Source organism: Ornithorhynchus anatinus, chromosome 20, assembly GCF_004115215.2.
Source record: "Ornithorhynchus anatinus isolate Pmale09 chromosome 20, mOrnAna1.pri.v4, whole genome shotgun sequence".
Taxonomy (NCBI): Eukaryota; Metazoa; Chordata; class Mammalia; order Monotremata; family Ornithorhynchidae; genus Ornithorhynchus; species Ornithorhynchus anatinus.
The window spans coordinates 21395198-21422475 of record NC_041747.1 but is presented as its reverse complement, the minus strand read 5'-3'; the positions used below and the strand labels follow the sequence as shown (position 1 = coordinate 21422475).

Sequence of the window (27278 nt, the reverse complement as noted above, 5' to 3'; positions counted from 1 at the left end):
AAATTTGATGTTAGTTTGGCATGTGCTATGTATTTTATATCCTCTAGTTAATTTACCTTTGAACTTTGTTTTTGCCTAGCTGTGGGGAACCCCCTGAATGTAAGAGATGTAAGAGTTTAGAAGTTTTAAAAATTTGAAAGTAGTTTATTAAAAGCTCCTTAGGCTTTATTGTATTCTAGTACATTGATTAAATTGTCTATTTACTAGAAGAAAAAAAACTCTGCTTCTTCATCTACATCTGTTTCACCAGTTGGCTTCTCCCTATAGGTCTGTGTAAGTGCCTGTTTAATGTTGGTAAAAATACAATTCTGTTTTCAGAAGTCCAATTGCCAGATTTTAGGCAATTTGGAGCAATCAACTGTATAATAACTGTGGTATTTGTTAAGCGCTTACTTTGTGCCAGGCACTGTACTAAGCCCTGGGGTGGATACAAGCAAATTGGGTTGAACCAGGCCCGTGCTCTATCATTGAGTTCAGAAGCCTTTTCTTCTGGTCTTCCCTTGCCCTTGACATTTAAGAAATTACGTGAGACATAGCAAATGGTCGCTCATCATCATCAATGGTATTTGAGCGCTTACTATATGCAGTGCACTGTACTAAGCACTTGGGAGAATATAAGAGTTAGTAGACCTATCCCTCTGGACTAGGCAGAGATCATGTCTACCAACTCTGTTGTACTGTACTCTACCAAGTATGTAGTACACATCTCTGAACATAGTAAACATTCAGTGAAAGCCATTGATTTTTTTGGGGGGGTGAGGTAGACTATAGTAGATCTTGGTACTATAAAACATGCAAGGTAAGCAAAATGGTTTAATATGTCTCTAATATGTATAATATATATAATATGTATATGTTTAAATCTTTCATGGTCCTTTTAAAAATAGCTCCATCGTGTCTGTTTCTCCTTTATTCTTAGCATATTTTAAAATACAAAACACTCAATCATCTTTTTTAGCGACACTCGAGTCCGACGGCAGATAGCATGGGGCCGTGTCACAGATCCAAGCGCTTAGTACAGTGCTCTGCACATAGTAAGCGCTCAATAAATACTATTGAATGAATGAAAGATTTTTGTCCCTTTCCCCCTTCCCCAGGCCTCACGGCTCCTGGGTCGTGCGTGAGCAAACTGGGAGAACGTAGACCATTTGACTGCAGCTCTAGACACGGCTCTCCTGGATATGTGGGTGGATTCTTTTGCTGTAGTAGTGAGCATATTTGATAAGAGCAAGAAAGATCGCCCTGGGGAGAAAAGGAACAGGGAGGGGCCGAGAGTTGTGATGGCAAGCCTGCTCTGTCAAGATGAGAAGAGCTCCATGCGTGCTTACAGCCACAAAAATTTCTTGTCCGTGGACTCATCGTAACCGGATTCTCTTACTTAACTGATAGATCAGTGGTATTTATTGAGTGCTTACTGGGTGTAGAACATTGTAAGAAGCGCTTGAGGGAGTGCACTTTAAGAGTTGGTGGGTACATTAGAAGCTTCTCCCTTTAGATGTAAATTTTATGTATGTGTGTTTGTTGTGTGCGTGTGTCCAAGTCTCCTCCACCAGTTCTCTGTTCAAACTAGAGGTCCAGAGGGAAGCACCTTGGGCTAGTGGATAAAGCACAGGCCTGGGAGTCAGAAAGTCATGGGTTCTAATCCCAGCTCTGCCACTTGCCTGCTATGTGACCTTGGGCAAGTCACTTCTTTTCTCTCTGCCTCAGTTTCATCAACTGCAAAATGGGAACTCAATACCTGTCCTCCCCAGTTCTTAGACTGTGGGACCTCATGTGAAACAGGGACTATGTCTGACCTGATTAACTTGTATCTACCCCGGCACTTAGTGCTTGATACATAGTAAAAGCTTAACAAATTCCCTTAAAAATTAAGCTGTGAGGCCTGTGTGGCTCAAGCATCTGACATGATCACCTTGTATCTATCTCAGCTCTTCATCCAGTGCTTGGCACATAGTAAGCGATTAACAGATACCAGCATTATTATAAAATCCTGTTGCACTGGCCATCTGGAAGGGCAAACTGGAGGAATGACAACAGAAGGGAAAACAGAAGCAGAAATATAATCCTTCACATAAGGAATATAGACTCTAGGCTTGTGACACAATATTCTTCCTTGGTTTTGAAGCTGCTCTTTTCATAAGTGTATTACCTTCTCGCAACCCTCATCAGTGTCTTCTATGTCCTGGAGAAGCAGCAAGGAGTAGGTGATACAGCATGGACCTGGGAGTCAGAAGGTCATGGCTTCTAATCCCGGATCCCCCACTTGTCTACTTCGTGATTTTGGGCGAGGCACTGCACTTCTCTGTGTCTCAGTTATCTCATCTGTAAAAGGGGGGTTGAGACTGTGAGCCCTAGGGACAGGGATTGTGCCCAACTCCATTTGCTTGGGTCCACCTCAGTGCTTAGGACAGTGTAAGTGCTTAACAAATACCATCATCATCTCTGATTCTGAGGCTGGCATTTCTCTGTTCTCCTTTCACATGGGGATATTGACCAGGCATTGAAGTTTATCAGATTGGACCCAGTCCCTGTCCCACATGGGGCTCACAGTCTAAATTGGAGAGAGATGAGAAAACTAAATCACAGAAAAGTGGCACCCAGAAGACATTGATGGAGCCAGAATTAGAACGCAGTTCCTCTGACTCCCAGGCCTAGGCTCTTTCCTCTAGGCCATGCTGCTACCAAGTAGATGCCCAAGTACACTATTGTTTCCATCCCATAGCTGAGGAAGCAGCAGCTTCCAGCTACGTGGCAGTCACAGCAAGAAAAAAGTTATAAGTGGTAATTCCAAGAATTTAAAGATCTGAAATTGTGTGGGTTGGAGGCTATTGTTGTGTGGTTTTTTGTTTGTGTTTTTGATGGTATTTGTTAAGCACTTCTTATGTGCCAGCCACTGAACTGAGTTCTGGGGTAGAGACGAGTTAGTCAGCTTGGATCTAGTCCATGTCTCCATTTTACAGATGAGGGAACTGAGGCCCAGAGAAGTGAAGTGACAGGCCCAAGGTCACTCAGCAAACAAGTGGGAATCAGGAATTAGAACCCAGATCCTTCTGACTCTCAGGGCCCTGCTCAGTTGACTAAGCCATGCTGCTTCTTGTCATTGTAATTTATCTACAAGACAGGATCATTTTGGCGTTTCTGAATGGGGAATTTAGAGATATACCACTCCATGCCTAATATCGCAGTTAAGATCAGTCAGTTGGAGGATAGTCTGTTTAAACATTGGCTTGCCTGCAATATGCAAGTCTTCAACACATTAAGTTTGAGCATATTGAAACAAGGGTTGAACCATTAACCGTCATTGTTTTAAAAAAAAAATCACATTTAGAGTTTGACTTGACTTGAAACATGCATAATCTATATTGGACTTCAAATTCATTTTTGTGAGATTTATTTTGACCACTGAGAACTGCAAAATATGATTTGGGTGCAACTGTCTTGAGAAGAAATGAAAATCTTTCACCTGGTCTTACTTATTTTTACTTCTTTTGAAAGAGGAGTTGTATAATTGAGTCTTAATGAGGCGTTAAAATGTTGTTTGTTCCCGAAGTGCCTGTTAGAGTACTTCTCTGCACTCAGGAGGTTTGTGTTTACTGTTGATTACTGTTGATTCTGCTACAGATTCGGAAACTGCAACGCATCCCGAGGAGTTTGGTTTCTACAATTTCTACACACACAGTCACACTCACTCTCTCTCTCTCCTCTCTTCTTTCTCTCTCCATTTCCCTATTTTATGACATTTTCATAAGATGTAAAATCCTGGCCATGCTCCAACAGCATGATGAAATTTGCAGGTCTGGTCTCCAGTTGTTTACCAGATTTCATTTGCCACTGCCAGGGTGGCACGTGACCTTTTCTGTTCTTCTCGATGTACTCCCCGTGTAATGGAATCCTGTCGATAATCCGTAATCTGGAATAGCACTAAAATATAAGCGAAGGTTGTCACTGCAATCTCTTGAGACCGTCCCCCTCCCCTAATCTAAAAAGTGGGAGTGAAACCGAACAGAAGCTAATGCAACCAAGGCCATAAATTGGGTTCATAGATTTTAAGATTTGCACCTCTATGTAATTTTTAATTGAACTCTCTCTTTTTGCAGTGCATTTTACTTGACCCAATGGATAGGTTGCAGAAAATGAAGCCAGTCAGTCAGTCAATCAGTACTATTTATTGCGCTCTTACTGTGTGCAACACACTGTATTAAGCTCTTGGGAGAATACAATGTAAAAGTTGGTAGGTGCAACTCTTTAGAATGGGGAGAAAGACATTAAATTGTGGCTGTAGACCTAAGTGCTGTGAGGCTGAAGGTGGTGTGACTATCAGGTGCTTCAAAGGGACAGATCCAATTACATTGGCAAAGGCTTTGAAGGTGGGGAGAGTGGTGGTCTGTCGGATATGAAAAAAGCCCAGAACAGTGCTTGGCACATAGTAAGCACTTAACAGATACCATCATCATCATCATATGGAAAGGTAGGGAGTTCCAGGCCAGTGGGAGATTGTGGGCAAGAGGTTGGAGGAGTATAAATTATTTATATTAATATCTCCCCCTCTAGACTGTAAACTCTCTGTGAGCAAGTAACCCAACTGCTTATTTCAGTGCTCTGCCTATAAGAAGCATACAGTAAATACCAATGATGATAATGATGATAAATTGGGCTAAGAAACACCACGATGATGTTAATTACAATGTAGGAAGAATTAGTGTTGGGAAAACAAAAGTAAGACCACCAAAGAGCTGAAAGTTTAGGGAATTGTTCCCGACTAAAGGAAGATGGAAAAATATATTATCCATTTTAGAGAATTCTTTCCTTTCCCAAATTTGATAATGATTTGGTTTTCCATGCATTTATATTACACAGCATGAGTGTGAAGGGTAGTGAAATGGACACAGGTTTAATGTTAACACTGGCAGGTGTATCTTTCGGGGTTTAAAAAGTATGTTTTGACTCACCATCTTGCATAAGTTGACTTGTTTTTTTAATAGAGTTGCAAATAATGATGTGGTGTAAACTTAAAAATACAGTGTATTTCAAGTACTGTTATACTTCTGTGAGTTTTCAAACTTGGGCAAAAGTTTTACCCAGTCTTACAATGTTGGGTTACTAATGTGTGAGGAATGAATTTTTTTTTAAATGGTATTTGTTAAGCACCTGCAGTGTGCCAGGCACTGTACTAAGCACTGGGGTATTTACAAATTAATCAGGTTGGACACAATCCGTGTCCCACATGGAGTTCAAAGTCTTTACCCCTGTTTTACAGATGAGGGACCTGAGGTACAGAGAAGTATAATGACTTGCCCAAGGTCACCCAGCAGACAGGTGGCAGGGCCAGGATTAGAACCCAGGTCCTTCTGACTCCTAGGCCCGTGCTCTATCCACTAGGCATAATTGCTTCTCATTATTATCGTGTGGATGTATTTCTTGTTCCTTTGTTCCAAATCCAACTGAGGATGTGCAGAACAGCTGGACGACCTGCTGAGGAGAAATTTCTAGTGGCTGCATAATGTGCAGAGTCACTAAAGTGGGGTGGGAAAGGAGAGCCAAACGTCCTTTTCCATGAGCAGATGAAAAATTGAAAAGTGTCCGTTTGAGGGTATAGTAGAAATCATTTTTGTGAAGATGCAGAGCTTGGTTAGCTAATGAAGGATCTCTTTGATTTCAGTCACATCGATCAGACCACAACGTGGCAGGACCCAAGGAAGGCCATGTTGTCCCAGATGAACGTGACGGCCCCGACGAGCCCTCCAGTGCAACAGAATATAATGAATTCCGCATCAGGTAAGTCAGAGACCCTCATTGGAAGAATGCAAATTGCCCATGCTTCCTAAATCATTGTATAAAAGCTCAGTTCTTTGCCTTTTTTAGTTATGAATAGCCGCTACATTTTTTGAAAAGCCCTAATCTTTTTTATGGTAATTAAGCGCTTATTATGTGCTAGGACTGTACTAAGCGCTGGATTAGATACAGGCTTATCAGGTTGGACACAGTTCTTGACCCACATGGAGCTCTCTGTCTTATTCCTCATTTTACGGGTGAGGTAACTGAGACAGAGAAAGGTTGACTTGCCCAAGACATAAACCAGTTAGTCGATTGTATTTATTGAGTACTTAATGTGTGCAGAGCACTGTACTAAGCACTTGGGAGAATACAACAACAGACACATTCCCTACCCCCAACAAGCTTACGGTCTAGAGGGGGAGACGGATATTAATACAAATGAATTACAGATATGGTCATAAGTGCTGTGGGACTGGGGGTGGGGGATGAATAAAGAGAGAAGGCAGGGCGACACAGGAGTGGAAGAAGAAGAAATGAGGGCTTAGTCAGAGAAGGCTTCTTGCAGGAGATGTGCTTTCAGTAAGGTTTTGAAGACGGGGAGAGTAATTGTCCCTCAGATTTGAGGAGGGAAGGCATTCTAGGCCCGAGGAAGGACGTGAGTGAGGGGTCTGCGGCGAGATAGATGAGATTGAGGTACAGTGAGAAGGTAAGAATTAGAGCGAAGTATGAAGCCTGGGTTGTAGAAGGAGAGGTAGGAAGGGCCAAGGTGATTGAGTGCTTTAAAACCAACAGTGAGGAGTTTCTGTTTGGTTTAATATTCTGCTATTGCCAAAAATGCCATAGCCACAAAAGAGGGGAAATTAGGAAGCTTGGCACTCCTTGTATTTTGAAAGCACTCATGATCAGTTCTCAACACGAGGGGTTCTGCCCATTGTGAAATTAAGTGCCTGACAAATGCCATTAAAGAAAAAAAGATATTCTGTTCCATGTTTACAAACCACCCGCCATCTTGCAGTGTGATTGCTGTCGTCTATATGGGGACTTGATGAGAGAGCATGGTTGTCTCAAATGATGCCCTGATACGAATGGGATACCTCCTCTTTTCCCCTCCACTTCCCCATAAATACTGAACTACAGTGCTGTCAAAGTGGACAGCCCAGGCAGCCGTACTTTTTGACAGCATCTATAGTGTTCGAGCAACCTTTGCTAATCTTCATTGCGCAAAAGGCTCGAGAAGGCTCCCTGTTATGTCCGAACGGGTCCAGTGTGGGAAAGACTGCCTCTCAAGTACATGCACACAAAGCCATGCATTCTCACTCTTAGAAGCTCTAGACTGTCAGTGTCTCTCCCACCCCTGACTATAAGGTTGCTGTGGGACAGGGAACGTGCCTGTGAAACTCTGACAATTATTCTCCCCGCCTTCAAAGCCTTACTGAAGGCACATCTCCTCCAAAAGGCCTTCCCTGACGAAGTCCCCCGCCGGCCCCCTGCCATTTCCTCTTCTCCCACTGCCTTCTGTGTAGCCCTGACTTGGTCCCTCTATTCTTCCCCCCTCCCAGCCCCACAGCCCTTATGTACATATCTGTAATTGATTTTTATATTGTCTGTCTCCCCTCTCTAGACCGTAAGCTCTTTGTGGGCAGGGAATGTGTCTGTTTATTGTTGTATTCTCCCAGGTGTTTATTTCAGTGCTCTCGGCACACAGTAAGCACTCAATAAATATGATTGATTGAGAGTTTATTTCTGAGTTGTTCTGGTGACCAGACCTGGTAGCTGGCAGTATTCCATGTTGAGATTTCATGTGACTCATTAAAGTGGTCTCCCCCTTCAAACCTCACCTCACTCAAGCTCTCTTTCCAACTCCCCACTCCAGGTTCTCTCCAGCGATGTGGAAATCTCAGGCTCAGTGAATTTGGTTCAATTTTCTTGCTTATTTTCTCTTGCCTCTTCTTTGCGTCTGAAAGGTGGTTGCTGAGATCTCTTCTTTTCGTGTTTTGGGTGGGTGTTGGTGTCCTTTCTGTGTCTGTCCTCAGCATCTTTCCACCGACCAGCCTTCCAAAGCAGACAAGCTGTCCAATCAATTGTATTTCTTGAGTGTTTACTGTGTGCGGAGCACTGTACTTAGGCACTTGGGAGCATACAGTATAGCAGAGTTGATAGATATGTTCCCTCCCCACAACAAGCACCTTGGGAATTATCCGAAAGCAGTGTGAATTCCATTGGCTGAAATCCTAGCTCTGTCACTTGTCTGCTGTGTGACCTTGGGCAAGTCACTAAACTTCTCTGTTCCTGTTACCTCATCTGTAAAATGGGCATCGAGACTGTGAGCCCCACAAGGGATAACCTGATTACCTTGTATCTACGCCAGTGCTTAGGACAGTGCTTGGCACAAATAAGCGCTTAACAGATACCTTAATTATTATTATGATTTTACCAGATAATCAGTTTGGACACAGTCCCTGTCCCAACTAGGACTCACAGTCAAAGTAGGATGGAGAACAGGCACTGAGTCCCAGTTTTGCAGATGAGGAAACTGAGGCACAGAGAAGTGAAGGGACTTCCCTGAGATCACACAGGAGGCAAGTGGCTGAACCTGGATTAGAACCTGGGTCCTGACTCCCAGGCCTGTGCTTTCCAGTCACAGTGCTTCTCTTGGGACCAATATGGTGGTTAAACCCCATAGATCTTGTTCCCAGAAAAAAAAGCATCAAATTCCTTTCCCTATATCACGTATTCCTAGCCCTACAATAAACCCATGCACATATTGTCTTTTGCTGCTCCTCCAGCTTGCCCTATTTTTGACCTGTTATGCATAAAAGATGGTCTTTGGGGGGTTCTGGGGGGATCGTAATGACCTGGGGGGGATTTCTGAGCAATAAAGTAGATATTCTACTTCTCCTGTGAGCAGACTACTAAGGGCAGAGTAGGAAAAGTTGGGAGTTTTTTGTTGCTGGTTTCCTATTCACCTTCTGTAATATTTTCCCCTGGGTAAGTCAAGATATGGGCAACTTAATTGACATCCTCTTCTGGCTTTAAACTCAGGTGTACATGGAAATGCTTCCCTGCTAGCTCCAGACTTTTAAATGTTCTTAGGGGAAGCATTACTGTTTGCTGGCTCAATTGTAGGGTTCTGGATGTGACCGAATAGCTTGTGGGACTATCAGAAATCTGCTCTGATGAGTGTTGTTCAGCTGCAGTTATTTAGCAGAGGGAAATACTGAAGGGCTCTTTGAGTTAGGAAATTAAGTCATTGTCATGTGCTAATAAACCCATCTTTTAATCAAGTAGGTGGTGCCTTACTATTGCTAGACCCAGTTCCTTAGATGCTTTCATTATAAAAATGGAACAAAAGAAATACTCAGTTATGTATTTAAGATAGTGTTTTCACCAAAAGTTATCTATTAAATAATATCTATTTCAACGTGAGCAACAAAAAGAATAGAACTTCAAACTTTCTCTTTTGTGCATTCCAAAGAAAAAGTGATGTCTGCTATTGTCAAGCCCTGTGTTTAAAATAGATAATTTACCACACAGACTTCATCAGTTGAAACAGAATTTTTTCCTTTTGTAAAGGTTGCCTGTAAATTTTAATGATCCCTTGGAATGTGGGTAACTTGGTTTATTGTTGTGCTGATGTTCATAAGGATGTGTGATACTGATGGTTCTGGCGCAGTTTTCTGCTTAAACTTGTTTTTAAAGCTATTTTAGGGAACCGCTGTGAAACTGACCTTTGGTTTTATTGATATAAAATTTACAGTGATGCTCTGTTATAGAATGGCACCTGTGTCATGTTACTAGGAGAATGGAAGTTTTCAGTCTTTTTGCAGCAAAACTTCAGAATTTGCATTTTTTATTATTTTAGTCTGTTGGAGAGGAAGATCAGGTCTCTAACCCTCCCCCCTTTTTTTTAAAAAAAAGTATTTGTTAAGCGCTTACTATGTGTCAGGCACTTACTAAATGCTGGGGTAGATACAAGCTAATCAGGTTGGAAAGAGTCCTTTTCCAACATGGGACTCAAAGTCTTAATATCCATTTTACAGATGAGGTAACTGAGGCGCTGAAAAGTGAAGTGAATTGCCTAAGGTCACACAGTAGACAAGCAGCTGAGCTGGGATTAGAATCCGGGTCCTTCTGATTCCCGGGCCCTTGCTCTACTCACTAAATAACACTGCTTCTCTTCCCCACCTCATTAATATCCATCTAAGATAGTATCAGAGGAGGTGAAAGTAGGTTTCTTCAAAGGTGAGGTTAGAAAGAACGAGGCCAGATCACTAATGGGAAGAACCTTTCTCGGTTGTCTTCGAGAACTTGGGAGCTGAAGAATTTCACATGCTCTCTTGCTTAGTGTGGCAGAGACCTAAGCTCAAAGCAGTCAGTCACTCCTATTTATCGAGCGCTTACTGTGTGCAGAGCACAGAAACATTACCGCCTGGCACTTAGTAAGCGTGTAGCAAATGCCATCGTCATCATCGTAAGTGCTCAATAAGTACCACAGTTTGAATAAATGGGTTCTCATCTTTAGATTTTAAGCCTCTGGAGGATCTGGGATTGTACTCTTTCACTTTTGTATTTTTACACCGCCTAGTCCGGTTTTTGGCACAAATCGGTGCTTAAAAAAAACTACTACTCCTTTTGGCCCTGGGACTTTTTCTTCCTTCCACACTCCACACACTCCCACAGACACAAGGAGATGAGATTGCTCTACATTGTCCTCGAAAGTCTTGGCCATAAAATTCTCTGTTAAACCTCCTGCTCTTCCAGTTCAGTCACGCGAGCCTGCAGGGTCAGGAGCTCCTCTCTCAAGCACCCACACACGAAACCTGCCTTAGGGGCACATGTTGCATTCAATACAATAAACTCAAAAGACTCCACCCTGCTGCTTGGCTTCTAACTCCATTTTCTAGGCTAACTTGGTAGTCTCTCTTTTTTTTCCTCCACTGTTGTCCTATGAGTAGCAGCCAAACTCCAAAGGAGTAGGAGGGAAGAAGGAGAAATACTCAGTGCTCAGAAAGGTTCTCAGAAAGTCACATCAAAGAGAAAGGTGCTCCATCCATTGGTATTCCTTCCAACTCCCAAGAACAAATAGTAATTCATTTCTAAAATGAGCCTTGTTGCATCCCGAATATGTAGAAAAGACACTGTAATGGTTGGATTCAAAGCCTTCAAATTAGTATAAATTAGTGAAAAAAAGTGATCAGTAAATTTACATGAATCCACAGTTCTGGAACCCTTTAGCAGTCGAGAGTGTTTACTCTGTGCAGGACACTGTACCAAGTGCTTGGGGAGAGTACAGGGGAGTTAATAGATGTGATCTGTGCCTTCAGGGATCTTGCAATTATTAAGTATTAACAGTAGAGTATTAGCAGTATTAAGACTCAGAGCCCCATGTGGGACAGGGACAGTGTCCAACCTGATTAGCTTGACTCTACCCCAGCTTTTAGTACAGTGCCTGGCACATAGTAACCGCTTAACAAATACCACTTTGTAAAATTCTACCGCCCACCCCGCACGCTCCGCTCCTCTGCCACCCACCTCCTCACCGTCCCTCGGTCTCGCCTATCCCGCCATCGACCCCCGGGTCACGTCCTCCCGCGGTCCTGGAACGCCCTCCCTCCTCACCTCCGCCAAACTGATTCTCTTTCCCTCTTCAAAACCCTACTTAAAACTCACCTCCTCCACGAGGCCTTCCCAGACTGAGCTCCTTTTCTCCCTCTACTCCCTCTGCCATCCCCCCTTTACCTCTCCACAGCTAAACCCTCATTTTCCCCTTTTCCCTCTGCTACTCCACCTCTCCCTTCCCATCCCCACAGCACTGTACTCGTCCGCTCAACTGTATATATTTTCGTTACCCTATTTATTTTGTTAATAAATCGATTCTATTTAGTTGCCATTGTTTTTACGAGATGTTCTTCCCCTTGACTCTGTTTATTGCCATTGTTCTCGTCTGTCCGTCTCCCCCGATTAGACCGTAAGCCCGTCAAACGGCAGGGACTGTCTCTATCTGTTGCCGACTTGTTCATCCCAAGCGCTTAGTACAGTGCTCTGCACATAGTAAACGCTCAATAAATACTATTGAATGAATTGAATGAATGAAAAGGCATCCCAAGAGAATCCCTGTGTTCAGTGGAGGAATTCACCTAGCTGTTTCATCTTTTGAACATAATTTCAGGTAGCTTCTTTTTACCCAGCGTGGGAAAAGTAATTCAAATATCAGAGAGGGTTGCTCTTTCATGGTGAGTGAAAATTGCACTGGGATATTTATTATACTTGTAAACATTTTGATTTGGGGATAATCACTACTTCTTCTGAAGGAGACAAAGTGGAGAAAAAGAATGTATTTGGTTGCCAACTGCCGGCCTAATTTAGGGTACGGAGTACACTGAAGAATGCTGGGTTGGTAGAAAAATTATAAAGAATTCAGGCATTGGGTGGGACAACTACCTTTGCTTCTGTTCAGCTAGATCTGTTTTTCCTTATGGGATGATGGAGCCTGTAAAATAGGTGTGTCTTTATCCAGTTTTTTTCTTCCACATTCAGTTTTCTGTTGAGATATTTTCATAGTAGTTTCTCTGTGTGTGCCAGAGATATTTTGTTAAAAAAAAAATTGAGGACTAAAGAAGGATTAGATTATTTACAGTTGGCAACCAAGTTGAACTATTACAGCATCTATTTCTGTCTCCTCTTGATAGTGCCGGAAGTTTAATTTTTGTCCTTCTAAGTGATTTCCAAATTCTTTTGGTTACTCTTGCTGCAAGCATTCTATGACTCATAGAAGGAATATTTGTGTGAAGGATCAAGATGCTAATTTTTGCAAAATGGTATTTATAGATTGCCATATATAGACAATGAAGTGAAACAAAACTAACCCTGCCACATAGGGAGCTGAGATTATCTTAATGTTTCCAGAATGAGCTAGAGAAGATAGTTTCCCAAAAGATGTTGTTCCTAACAGGGTAGAGAGGTGGAAGATGGCTTGGATTCAAATGCAAGATGACTTAGTTGCCATTGCATTCTGTCCCAATTTTTCACATAGAAACCGAGATCCCTGGCGCAGATAAAAATGATCTTGCCTAAACTGAAGGATTTCACTTTACTAATCATTTGAGACCAGTTTTATGCAGTGTCAATCAATGACAAGTTAATAAAGGCACAGAGACAAAAGAGTCGCCCAGACTTAGCATTCCAAAGAGCAGCGCATGCTCAAAGGTGGCCTCTGGCCCCAGGGTGATTTTCTGATGTCACTTCTGCGATTACTGATGTCAAAAATTGCACAGTTAACATTTCTTCCCAACTAAACTGAGAAATGGCCATGAGGCAGCTGTTTTTTGCCATCTCCTTGTGTTCTCTATTTCATTATCTCTTGACTGTAAGCTCCCTCTAGACTCTAAACTCATTATGGGCAGGGAACATGTCTGCTAATTTTAGCCAACATAATATCAACAAAGCAACAGGAGATTGAGAACGAATTCAAACCTATATTCAGTCTGCCAGCGTGATTCTGTGTAGTTAAAATTGCAGGCTTTGTGATCCACAAAGTCCAGAATCTTGGCTCTGGATCTTATGTTCTGAGATAAGCGCCTCTCCCCTCATCCCCAAATCCAATCCAGCTACACCAGTTGCCCAATTAGAGAGGAGTTTGGGTCTCACACTTTGAAGTAGATCATTCATGTTCATCAACAAGTGATGCATGATTTCAAAGCAGTGCATCTACTCATCTGAGAAAGTTCACCGGTCTGGGAGTCAGAGATCCTGGATTCTAATCCTGGCTCTGCCTCATACCTGCTAAGGGAGCAGGGGTAAGTCACTTAACTTCTCTGTGCCTCAGTTCCCTCATCTGCAGAATGGGGATTCAAAGCCTGTTTTCCCTTTTATTTAGATTATGAGCCCCATGAGGGACCTGATGATCATCTATCTACGTCAGCGCTTAGTGCAGTGTTTGGCACAGAATAAGTGCTTAACAAATATTTCTATTATTATTATCCGTGGCTCTTGACCTGAACTTCTATGATCAATCAGTTGTATTTATTGAATGCTTACTATGTGCAGAGCGCTTGGGAGAGGAGAGCACCATAGAATTGGTAGTGTGTTCCCTGCCCAGATCGAAATGATTCATTGCTAACTCCATTGCCATGTCATCAAGTGATTTTTTTGTGTGTGGTTATTCATTTCATTTATGAGCCATTATCCCGTGAAACATAGGATGGTTCTAAGGCAGGGCTGATGCTGATCTCTCAACTTTCAATCAAGGTTTTCTTGTTTGAGCGGACCCTTTATTTGCTTTAGTCAGACACTTAAAATAACGCGAGAGGGCCCATAAGCCAGAACAGGACATTGGTACTGAGTCAGTCTTGACGGCAGGAGGGTTTTTGTTTATTCTGTGAATTGTTCTGGAAGTTTGGAGTTGCTAAGGGAGAAGGTATCAATCAGCCATTTGAAAAATTTCCATTTAATGTTTATTCTTTTTCCTAAGCACCTAGTACAGGGCTCTGCATCCAGGGGGAAACTCAGTAAACACTCGATGGTGGGTAAATAATCTTAATTTGGGCAATATTTGTTACTGAAGTCAAATCGTTCCACTATATGCCTGATCCTCACCTGAGGTTTGAAATAGTAAGAGTAGACAGGCAACCTCTTGTGATGCCTCCCCCCTAGCTAAACAGGTCGTCTTTAAATTTTTGTTCTGATTGTCTTTTGAGGAAACCCTAATCTTCCTTCTTGGCATTAAGCAGCATGAGTAGGGCAGGGAATAGGTGTACCAGCTATCTTGTACACTGCCAAATGTTTAGTACAATGTTATATGCAAAGTAAGCACTCAATAAATACCATTGGTGAAACAAATACCATTCTTCCAGAAACTCCTAGTTCCTCCCCAAAACTGTGTGGTTGTGAATTAGCTGCAGAAGCACAGCTCTCTAGCTATGATGATGAATAAATCCCATTCATTTTTTGTTTGTTTTGGGGTTGGTTTTTTTTTGTTTAATGGTATGTGTTAAGTACTTACTATGTGCCAGGCACTGTACAGAGTTCTGGAGGAGATAAAAGATAATTAGGTTGGAAACAGTCTGTGACCCACATGAGGACTCACTGTCTGAATCCCTATTTCACAGTTGAGGTAACTGCGGCATATGGAAGTATGGAAGTTAGGTGATTTGCCCGAAGTCATACAGTAGGTGAGTGGCAGAGCCAAGAATAGAACTCAGGTCCTGCGACTCCTAGGCCTGTGCTTCTTTCCATGAAGACATGCCGATTGATAAGAAACTCCTAGTTTCTTCCTAAAACTCAAAGTGTGGTTGTGAATTAGCTGTAGAAGCATAGCTATCTGGATTTTGCTCATCAACAGAAGACGAGAGGCCCTCAAACCTTAGAGATTTTAATATTCACTTCATTGAAAGTTGTTATGACACCACATTTAAGGAACCTAACAAGGGGCACGTTAATCAGTACTGTAATACAGTGTTCAGTCTCCACCCATGATAAATCCAATCATTTTTTCATATTAAAAACGTTACCATCACTGTGGTCTCTGGGCACGTGGTTATATTTAACAACCATACAAAAGAAGCAAGAAAACTAAGCCAGACAGCGGAAATCGTAAATCAGAGTAAGGCAAGCTGAGTTAATGTGTTTTGTACTGGGCTTCTAGTTGAGCAAAATAAGGTACTTCTCTAGGAAAGGTCCTAGAACTTTCGAGTACTCAACCCTCACAGCTTTCTTCCAAAATAATGTCTTGTCATCAGAGTTCCTGAAAGTGGAAAAAATCCCCCAAACCAAGTCTCTTCTAGCAGTCAAAATTAACTGAATATTGAAAGCCCAAACCCTCTCACTACTTTTGCCTAACTCTTCACTTCATTCTGTGCTGTCGTAAGCAAGTCCAAGTGTATAGATTTAAACCAAAGTTCTGAATTGTTCCTCAGCAGTGATTAGATTGGAATGTACAGAACAGTCCAATTTGCTCAGGTCTTTAATAAGTAGGCAATAGTCACGTTCTGCACAAGCAAAAACCTCCAAGGCTCCTAGGTTAAGTTTATTGCACCTCTCATTTCTGGTCATTCTGGCAGGACTTTGGCCATGTCTGCATGAAGCTAGGCTTCTTTCTGAAAGGAGTTTTCCCTTGGAGCTTTTTCGCTAGGGGTGGGAGAGAGAAGAGGGGAGAGTACAACATGAATTAACCCGGGACAGATCTAAAAGCAGATGCTAGCCAAGGATAGCTGGGTCTCTGCAGAAAAGACTGATGTGAGCTCCTTGTGGGTAGGGAACGGGTCACCCAACTCTGTTATATCGTTCTCTCCCAAGCACCTAGTACAATGGTTTGCAAGCAGGAAATGTTCAGTAAATACAACCGAGTGACTAACTTAATAAATATTGATTGTTCTTGAACCCCAGAGCTAGTTCTGAGAAGCAGTGTGGTCTAGTGGATAGACCACGGGCCTGGGCGTACACCTGTCTTGCTGTAAGCTCACTGTGGGTAGGGAACGTGTCTGCCAGTTCTCTTGTGTTGTGCTTTTCCCAAGTGCTTGCTCTGCACATACTAAGCGCTCAGTAAGTACCATTGATTCATCTTGGGCAAGTCACTCAACTTCTCTGTGCCTCAGTTACCTCATCTGTAAAATGAGGATTAAGACTGTGAGCCCCACATGGGACAGAGGCTGTGTCCAACTTAATTTGTGTCCAATTTGACTTGCTTGTACCAGCACTTAGTATAGGGCCTGGCAAGTACGAAGCACTTAACAAATGGCACTTTAAAAAAAATATCTCCAAACTAAATCAGAAACTCTGGCTCCTGCTTGTCCTCCTCTGATTAATTGTCATCTTGATCCTTCAGGTGGACGTTTGGGGCTTTATAGCACCCAGACCAGTCCTTAATCAGGAGATTGTTGGAGACCATTCTGAAATCCCAGATGGGCAAATGGGGAAAAGAACGGTAATCACCTCCAGTTGTCTGCTGCAAGCAAGGAGACTCCCAGGCCTCAGGAAGTGGGGCTTCTTCCTGGGAGGAGCAACCTTGCCCCGTGACTTAATAATGATGATGATTATAATAATAATAATGATAATCGTGAAATATGTTCAGTGCTTTCTATGTGCCAAGCACTGTACTAAGCCCTGGGAAAGGCAGTCCAATCAGAGTTCTTTTCCCACATTGGGATCACAATCTAAGGCAGGAAGAGTGAACGATTCCCATTTTATAGTTGAGGGAGATGAGGCCCAGAGAAGTCAAGTGACTTGTCCATGGTCACCCAGCAGGCAAGAGGAGAAGCCTGGATTAGAACCCAGGTCTATTTATTTATGTATATTAATGTCTGTCTCCCCCGCTAGACTGTGAGCTCACTATGTATCTATCATTGTATTTTACTCTCCCAAGCTCTCAGTACAGTGCTTTGAACACAGTAAGCACTCAATATATACGACTGAATGTATGAATGAAAGGTCTTTTGACTCCCAGTCTTGGACACTTTCACTAGGCTGCTTCAATCTAATGCTTTTCAAGTTATTTCTCCAAATTGGATGTTGTTGAAATAGCAATAATAAACATTATTATTATGATATTTGTTAAGCATTACGAGCCAGGGACTGTTCTAAGCACTGGGGTGGATACAAGCAAGTCGGGTTGGACGCAGAACCTGTCCCACGTGGGGCTCACAATCTTGATCCCCACTTTAAAGATGAGGTGACTGAAACACAGAGGAAGTGAAATGACTTGCCCAAGGTCACACAGCAGACAAATGGCGGAGCTGGGATTAGAACCTATGATTTCTGACTCCCAGACCTGTGCTCCGTCCACTGTGCCATACTGCTTCTCTTTGAAGCTTTTCTCTGAAACATACGCCTAGCACTCTGGCTTCTGCTGGTTATTTACAACATCCTTGTAGATTCAGATGTTGGAGAGGAGAGGTTACAACCTCCATGTCAGACTGGGTGGGGGAGGAAAGGCACTAGAGGATTGGCAACCTTGTGAAGAGGCCCATCAATCTGAGGAGATTCTGTGGAGGAGTGGTGGGAGTTGGGGTGGGAGAAGGGGAGGGTGTTCTGCACATGCTTACTGCAGGCCAAGGCACGCTGCAGATATGACAAGTCTGTGAGCAACTTGCCCCCACGACTTTAAATAATAATCATAATCGTGGTGTTCGCTAAGCGCTTACTATATGCCAGGCACTATTCTCAGCACTGGGGTGGATATAAGGTAATCAGGACGCAGTCCCTATCCCACGGGGGCTCACAGTCTTAATCCCCATTTTACAGATGAGGTAACTGAGGCCCAGAGAAGTGAAGTGACTTACCCGAGGTCACATGACTTGCCGGAGAACATGCAGAGCCAAGAGCCGTTGTCCTCTGACTCTTAGGCCTGTGCTCTTTTTCCCCTAGGCCATGCTGAACCCCCTACTGTGATGGCAGGAAGAGGAGGTTTACACTGGCAGGGGGCAATTGCTCCTCATGACTTGAGCTGTGTCTGGGAACCAAAAAAGACGAGGATTGGGGTGCCCACAGATCCAGGGACACGATATTAGTGTACAGGATCCCAACTGCAGTTATATAATAAAAGTTCGTAGAATTAACCAGTTTCCAGATTTGTATTCTGCATTCATGCACCCTTTACATGTAAAGTTTTACTTACTGCTGCCATTAAGGAGGCGGTTGCTTTTGTTTTTTCTTCTACATTCTATTTTCTCCTTGCCCAATGATTATATCCTACGGAGGAAGCAGTGGGAAGACCCACAGAGCGTAATGGGGTAAAGTCGGGGCGGCGAAACCTTGGAGGGGAAGCAGAGTGGCCTAGCAGACGGATAGAGCCGGGGCCTGTGAGTCAGAAGGACCTGGACTCTAATCCTGGCTCTGCCACCGCTGTGTGACCCTGGGCAAGTCACTTCACTGCACGGTGCCTTGTTACCTCATCTTTAAAATGAGGATTAAGACCGTGAGTCCCATGAGGGTAATGGACTCTGTCCAACCTGATCAGCTTGTATCTACTCCAGTGCTTAGTAGAGCATGTGGCATATAGTAAGCACTTGACGTTTGCCATTAAAAAAGGGGGGGGATGAGGCGTGGCTGGGAAAGGTGCAGACCAAGTGCCTTAAATGCAGTGCACCTTCTTGGGTTCCTTTTGGAGGTAAGTGTTTTCTCATAGTAAGAAGACCCTTTTGCTGTCGTGACCAACGCCTATCATGGCAGTTGAACGTTTCTGCATTTACTTTAAATTTCAAGGTTGCACAACACTTCCCCAGCAGCTGGCCCACTGAATAGTAAAGTAGTGTCATCGGATGGATTTTTGGCTTTCACGATGATGTTGTTTGTGAAATTTCACCCCCTTGAAGTGGCTTAGGGATCCTTGGCTGTATGTACGGAAGCTATCTTACCATGCGACCACTTTTCTGTGCGATCCAAGTTTCTTTTTGGGGCTCTAGCCCCAACTGCCCTGGCTTAAAAATCATAGCTCCATCCTTAACTTTTTCTGTGAAATGACATGCATGGAAACCCTATTCGAGTACATAAAATAAGCACTTACAAGTATCATCTTTTTGAGATTTCAGGGTAAACCTTAGAAGGCTTTCAAGACCTGGCTAATCAAGCATTGGAACCCATTATGCTCTGTGCACACAACATTGCAGTGCCATTTCAGTATCCCTGGGGGAGAGTCAATTGATCAGTGCTATTGATTGGACACTTACTGTATGCAGAGCACTGTTATAAGCATTTGGGAGAGTACAGCAGAGTTGGTAGGCAGGAGCTTGCAATCTAGTGGGAGAAACAGTTCTTAAAATGCATTACATGTAAGGTAGAACCATTATCGGATAAGAAAGTGTATGTAAGTGCTGTGGGTTTGGGGTGAGAATCGAAGTGCAGTGACAGAAGCAGTTGCCATGCTTTGTGTTTGTTTTGTGCTTCCTCCTCTTCACTGTCACTTCTATTTTTTATGGCTAAACCTCCTCAGCCCACTACTGCTTGCTGAATTAGTCCCAGGCAGCAATAAAGAGAGCCGAGAGGAGAGAGAATTTATTGGAACTTTATTCGGGACTGTTTCTGAACTCCACTGTCTTGAGTAGAATGAACAATGGAAGGATTAAGAGCTTATAAAGTGTCTTGCTAGTAATTTAATGAAAATTCAGTTTTACAAGCATTTTAATTGCGATCTGCCTGAAACTCTTGAGGGCAGGATTTGGGTCGTCCCATGCTATCGTATCGTATTCTCCCAAGAGCTTAGTAATAATAATTATAATGTTGGTATTTGTTAAGCGCTTACTGTGTGCTGAGCACTGTTCTAAGCGCTGGGGTAGATACAAGGTCATCAGGTTGTCCCACTTGGGGCTCACAATCTTCATCCCCATTTTACAGATGAGGTCACTGAGGCCCAAAGAAGTTAAGTGACTTGCCCAAGGCCACACAGCTGACAAGTGGAAGAGCCAGGATTAGAACCCATGACCTCTGACTCCCAAGCCCGGGCTCTTTCCACTGAGCCACGCTGCTTCTCATAGTACAGTGCTCTGCACACAGTGATCGTTCAGTAAATACCACTGATTGAAATCTGTTGCCGAATTGTACATTCCAAGTGCTTAGTACAGTACTCTGCACATAGTAAGTGCTCAATGAATATGATTGAATGAATGAATGAAAAATTTAAGGACTAATGAATAACAAATGTTCAAAGTGTTGGATGACACTGTTCCAGATCATCAGGGATGCAGTTTTCCGGATTCAGTTTCTGAAGAATCTATTATTGCAAAGTGGCCCAGTAAAATATCCTGGTGGAAGAGTTCATTCCTCGTCGAAACCATAGGAGAGCTCAGACCCCAATTTATGCGTCCCAACAAATTTCCTGAGATCTCAGTCTGTCGGCTGTTACTCCGGAGCTGTCTAAAAGAGATCACCCTGATTGATGACCTGGTATAGCAGAAGACCTTCCAATTTCATAGACCTTAAAGAAGCAGTGTGGCCTAGTGGATTGAGCTCCGGCCTGGGAGTCAGAAGGTCCTGGGTTATAGTTCTGGCTCTGCCACTTGTCTGCTGTGTGACCTTGGACAAGTCACTTCACTTCTCTGGCCTCAGTTACTTCATCTCTAAAATGGGCAGTAAGACTGTGAGCCCCTTGTGGGATGTGAACCGTGTCCAACACACTTAGTTTGTATCTATCCCAGTGCTTAGAACAGTGCTTGACACATAATAAGCTATGTTTACATAGCTTATTATATGTAAGCGCATTGGAGAAGCAGTGTGGCATAGTGGGTAGAGCATGGGTCTGAGAGAAGCTTATGGGTTCTAATCTTGGCTCCACCGCTTGTCTGCTGTGTGACCTTGGGCAAGTCACTTCACTTCTCTATGCCCCAGTTACCTCATTGGTAAAAAGGGGATTGAGACTGTGAGCTCCACGTGGGACAGGGACTGTGTCCAACCCGAGCTGCTCGTATCCACCCCATCGCTTAGTACAGTACCTGGCACATAGTAAGCACTTAACAAGTACCACAATCATTATTATTATAAACAATACCATTTAAAAAAAAGTAGAAGGTTCATCTCTGGAAATGCATCTGATCTAAGCCTGCAGTCATCCTGCCTCACTTCCAGGGAAGCTGTTACATATGATCTTCTTGTGTCTATGTAGCACTTAGTAGAACACTTAAGAGAAACCATGATTATTACTGTTGTTTAGGCTGTGAGCCCCATGTGGGACAGACATTGTGCCTAACCTAATTAACTCCAGTGCTTAGAACAGGGCTTGGCTCAAAGTTCATTCATTCAGTCATCTTTATTGAGCACTTACTGTGTGCGGAGCACTTACTGTGTGCAGAGCACTGTACTAAGCATTTGGAAGCCACAGTTCAGTAATAGAAACAACCCCTGCCCACACCAGGCTTACAGTCTAGAAGTGGGGAGACAGACATCAAAACAAGTAGTCATCAATATAAATAAATAGAATTCTAGATATGTGCATGTATACACAAGTGCTGTGGAGCGGAGAGGGGGGTAGAGCAAAGGGAGCGAGTCGGGGCGACGTGGAGGGGAGGGGAAGCTGAGGAAAATGGGGACTTAATCTTAAAGTGCATAAGAAGTAGTATTAGTATTATCATCTTCATTTCCTCTAGACTGTAAGCTCGTTGTGGGCAGAGAACCACTTGTCTACCAACTCTGTTGTGTTGCACCCTCCTAAGCACTTAGTCCAGTGTTCTGCCCACAGTAAGCACTCGATAAATAAATGCCCTTGATTGAAGTGCAAACCGGCCTGATGTCTTTAATCAGTGAGGCCCATACCTGTGGCCTTATAGCTGTATTTAAGGCAGTTGCTCTGGCCTGTAGACCACACTTTGAGAACCACTGAGTAAAAGAGAGCATATCATCTCTACATTACCCATGCAATTGTGTGTTCTTTTGGAAACGATCGGGTAGTTTCTCCCTACTGCCTTCAACTTAACCTCCCCGAGAGATTTCTCCAAGTCCACTCGGTGCTCCTGCCCTTGTCTTTAGCGGTGGGGAGGGGAGAGGGGGGACTTTCCACCTCGCCCTAGCCAGTTAAATACCCAGTTAAATAGCTCAAATGTAATCCAGCTGGCTTTGGTGTAGAAGCGGGTTCTGTCATGGCAGGCTTTCCGTATTGTTGGTTTTGTGACACAAAATGTTTTTTTCCCCTGAAGGGATTCTGCAAAATAGGAAACTTGTCAAATCACAATAAAGGACAAAAGCAGGTGTTTAAATCATCTCCCCCGTCCCCCGACCCAGACATTCAGGTTTTTATTAGCTGTCGGGGAGTGTTATCTAATTTTTCGGATGCTTTTTCCCTTCCCTCCCAACACATGAGCTTGAAATTTGTTTCATGTATTGTTTTGTGTCTGCTGTTTCCCCCGCCCCCCCCCCCCACTTTTAATTTTTTTTAATTAGCTCTATCTTTTCAGCTGGAAAAAAAAACAAAAAAAAAACAACAAAAAAAAAACAAAGAGCCTACCATGAATTCATTCCTTCTATATTGCAGGCCCCCTTCCCGATGGATGGGAACAAGCTATGACCCAGGACGGAGAGATTTACTACATAAACCATAAGAACAAGACCACCTCTTGGCTAGACCCCAGGCTTGACCCTCGTTTTGGTAAAGGTTCATCTCAAACATTTCAGAGTCTTTCTGATTACTCTTGGGATCTGTCATTATGGGGGACCTATGAGTGTGGGAGAACATACTTAACTATGAAAGAGAGTTAGAAAAAAGTTGTTGGGTTTTTTTTTAAAGAATTAACTTTACAGTTTCATCATTGCACTTGGTTCAGTTTTATACACCGGAACGCTTCAAGTCCATGCTTCATGGAGTCGGTTGATTGCCCAAGTTGGGCTCCCAGCTTTTCAGGCAACCCAAAGGTTAATTGCCAAAATTAAGTTGAGTCCAAATCACTGTTCCCTGCAAGCCTTTATTTGAAGTAAAATGACCCTACTTAAAGGTTCTTCGGAATTATAATAATAATCAGGCTGTCAGCCTGCATTTGAAACCTGCTCACCAGCTCATAATTTCAGCTTTTCAGAGTGGTGCTCGTGAGGGAAAAGGAAAAGAAAGGCTTCTGTGGGGAGAGCCAGTTCCCAAAAGGTCTTTAAAGTCTTCAGGGTCTCTTGTCCTTCAAAGAAGAACTAACCAATCACCTTGGGAAAGGCATCACGTGAAATGGTTTAACAAAACGTGTTTTGGCCTTGAAACAAAGTGGCTTCTTTCGCACCTCAGAAAAGCGACAAACAAAAGTGATTCTCTTCTGCCCCACAAAACTCTTCACCCCCAAAGTTTGCACATTTTGACAGAGGCGAATGAGTTTCGATTCGCCAGGCCGACCGTTCACCGTTTTCTGATTCTTCGGGTAGGCTTGTGAGGTATTTTTCCAGAGCTGTGGAAAAACGAGTCTAAAAAGGAGCAGATCACTGTGGTTTTGAAGCTTTTAGTCTTGGACTCACTGCAGCTAAATGAAAACAGTGTGCAGATCACGGAGTAGGTCAGGCTGAGGGGATACAAAGCCTTTGAAGCTTTACAGGAGTTGACCTAACAACAACTGTGAGGCCCTTTCGGGAAAGAGGCATTAACTCTGTGAATGCCATCTAAAAACACAACCCTGAAAAAAACACAACCCAGAGCTGTTCAGGTTAAATAACTCAGCTGTCAGGAACTTTATGAACAGTGGTGTCCACCTGAGCTTATGGCTTTTTAAAACAAAACAAAACTTCCTTTACCCTCGTGGAAAAAATGCAGAGTAGTCAAAACTGCTCGGTGAATGGCCAGGCTGGCTCGTAGACGGGTTGATCTGCAGCCGAGTCAAAAAGGTGAGTCTGACCATTTTCGCAGCTGTCCAGATTGGCTTGAACACTAGCCTTTCGAGCCACAGACCTGTCTGTGTGTCGCAAAAGAAACGCAGTATGTTAGTAATTTGCAACTCCAGATTCTATTTAATACATGAATACGGCCTTGTGGTTGAAATGGGAAACCGAGTAATTTAGAGAGGTAATAATGTTGCTATTTGCCATGACTAGAGAGATACAGCTCCGTTTCCCAAGTCGTCTTGCTCACTGCAAACATTTGGCTTTTCCAGTTACGTTTTTTGATTTTATTTTATTCAAAAAAAAAAAAGAGCCTTGCTGCACATATCAAAAATGTAAGAGCTCGTCAAGGGGCACTGAGTAAAGTCTTGAGTAAATAACGAAGGTCATGAGTTTGAGCGAAACGTTTCATTTTTGAGAACGATTTCAACTCTGGTAAATAGCCTCTCCCTATTAGGAGTGGAACCGTTTGTCTCCAGCACTGTTAAGTTCCAAAAACAGTTAACGCTATTGGTTGTTTTCAAAAAGAGGCTAGAAATGACCAATGGGCTTCATAAAGGACTTCTTCCTGACTTGAGTTTCCCTTTTGGGGCCCACTGGGGAGGGAGGGAGTGTGTATGTGTGTGTGTATGTGTGTCCGTGTGTCCCAGACGGGACTGAGAACATGCCAAGGCTTTTTATTTTGCGGTCCGACTTTTAATCTGTTCCAGACCTTTTCAGTCAGACAGCTCAAGTGAAACTGAAGGAGGGGGGTGGCGGAGGAGGAGGGCTCAGGAAAGGGGGGGGTGGGGGTTGGGGGGAAGCATGTGGGCTCCTCAGATCTAGAGTGACGGCAAATAGAGACAAGCTGCTAGCTGCTGGTGAACTACAAGTTTTCCTAAAACTCTGGAGTCGAACACATTGTCCTGCGGTTACATTTTATCTGTGCCAAGGAAATAGAAAATGTTGTTCTTCCTTTTTCTTCGTTCTGACCTTCTGGAGACGTTGTGGTCAGCACAGTGAGTGCTGTGTTTTTGTTGACGTTAAGTTACTGGGCCTGACTCTAGCTGTTTAAAAACATGCATGGATTTTGAGGGGGACGAAAAGGTAGGGTATCTCCAATATGGGGAGAGCAGAGGTGGGAACAAATACTCCCTTGCCCTTCAAGCATTAGTTTATTTGGGGGGTTTTTTGGTGGTTGGGGGGTGGAGGTTGATATTTGTTCAGTGCTTAATATGTGTTAAGCTCTGTTCTAAGCACTGGGGAAGATGTAGAATAATCAGGTCGGGTATAATTCCTGTCCCACACAGAGCTCCCAATCCAAGGGGGAGGAAGATCTGAATCCCCCTTTTGAAGATGAGACAACTGAGGCTCAGAGAAGTCATGTGACTTGCCCTAAGTCACACAGCAGGCATGAGGCAGAGCGACGTGTGAAATTTGCTGTCTTAGTTGAATTCATCATTGAGGATACTCATCATTTTCAAATCATTATTTGCAATTGGAAAACTCAGAGCAGTTCAAAAAGCCATGTCGGTGCATGTCGTAGAGTGAGCGACTGGCTCTCGTTCTCTCTGACATGCACTTCCTCTTCTCCCTGTCTCCCAAAAAATCACAGGAACTCACTTCTTACCTTTATGAGAGGCTGGGCCATTTTCACCAGAAAATCAAAAGTACAATTTGAAAACTTAAGATACTTGTTAGGAGGTCCTAGGCATAGGGATGTTGTGGTTCTTTATCGAAACATTTGCAGAATCTGGACACAGAGAAATAGTAAATCCCGTTGCAGCAATTAAATACTTTTTTCTAGAATCTTTTTTTGCTTTTGTTTTTGAGACCCATTATTACAGGAATCTTGAGTTAAAGCATTTTATTTTTCATGCTGGAGCTGTTGTTTTTTATTTCTTGTGTTAATATAAAATTCCAGTAAAAATGCTAACGAAAACACAATACAACTATAATATTTTTCTTAAAGGATGAAATAGCTATGCCAAAACACTGACAGTTAATGGATTGGTCATATAGGATAATTTTTTGTTTCCATTGTTTATTTAAAAGGCCATGTTAAACATTGTTAGAGTTCAGGCTTTTGGAAATAAGTGCTGATGGCACCACAGGGATAAAAATAAGTGCATTAGTTTTAAACAAAATAACTTTTTGGAGACATAGCTGGGGGAGAGGAAAATCCTACCTTTAAGTCAACAATATTTTAAAAAAGATTCAAAGAGCCTTAACCAAGGATTCTAATTCTTGAGGTTAATTAACATTGTGAAAGCAGAATATCACAAAGGGCTTGGAAGTTGTGATGCACTTCATTACAGAAAAGGAAATTGCATTTTTAATTCAAAATCAGTAATCTGTTTCACTTCTTAGTTTCCAGCCACTCTACTGCTCTGGCAAAGCTAGGATCAGTGCAGAGCAGAAGATATTTTTTTTCCTCTGCTCATCTGCCTTTCATACCAAGGGCTATGTTTCTTGCCCTTTTGGTGAAAAGATTTTTATGAATATAAGAGACCTTATCAAGGGAACTGGGAAGGTGTGCATTAATTGTATGATGCTTTTCCAGAACCAAATTATGTTAATTTATGATAATAAGAATAATTTTCTTTTGATAAGATACTCTTAATTGCCACCTGGTACACGAAGTTGTGCCCAGTTAATTGTAGGTTGAAAACACTTAAAATTTAATGACTGGAAATGGAAAGCCCATTAGTGGATTCTATTATATGGAGTTTTGACATACCGATACTTGAATTTGCCCAAGTAAATTGCCTGAAATGCTCATGTAAAACGTAGGGTATTTTTTGTTTGTTCTTCTTCATCTATTTCCTAACAAACTTAAATTGCGTAGTGAATTGGATAATAACACCTATGAAGACATCACTAAATGTTTTAATTTATTATGGTTCCAATTTTGAACTAAGTAGATTTAGGTGAAGATGTGATGAAAGATCCTTAAATGTATCTAGGGAGGAGGGAATTGATGGTATTTGTTGAGCACTTAGTATATGCAGAGCATTGTACTAAGTGTTTGGGAGAGGACAATACAACAGAATTAGCAGACAAGTTCCCTGCCCATAATGAGTGGTTCCTCAGGGAAGGCCATAAAGGTTATATCTAGGTTATAGGCCCTACCAAACATTCTTCTGATATTATACACCACTGGGGAATAGAAATTCAAAATCTTTTCTTCCCCCCCGCAGTGAATTCAGCCACCCTCATTTTCCTCCAAAACCCATCGTCCTTAAAATCTGGAGCCAGTT

General features: G+C 42.8%; 1 protein-coding gene across 1 annotated transcript in view; it reads left to right on the top strand.

Moving 5' to 3' along the window:
• Positions 1-27278, top strand: part of YAP1 (Yes1 associated transcriptional regulator) — a 109782-nt gene that overhangs the window by 48834 nt on the left and 33670 nt on the right. The window contains exons 4-5 of the mRNA XM_029048162.2: positions 5660-5775; positions 22727-22840. Coding sequence (XP_028903995.2) covers positions 5660-5775; positions 22727-22840 — 230 coding nt within the window. The remainder of the gene's footprint in view (positions 1-5659; positions 5776-22726; positions 22841-27278) is intronic.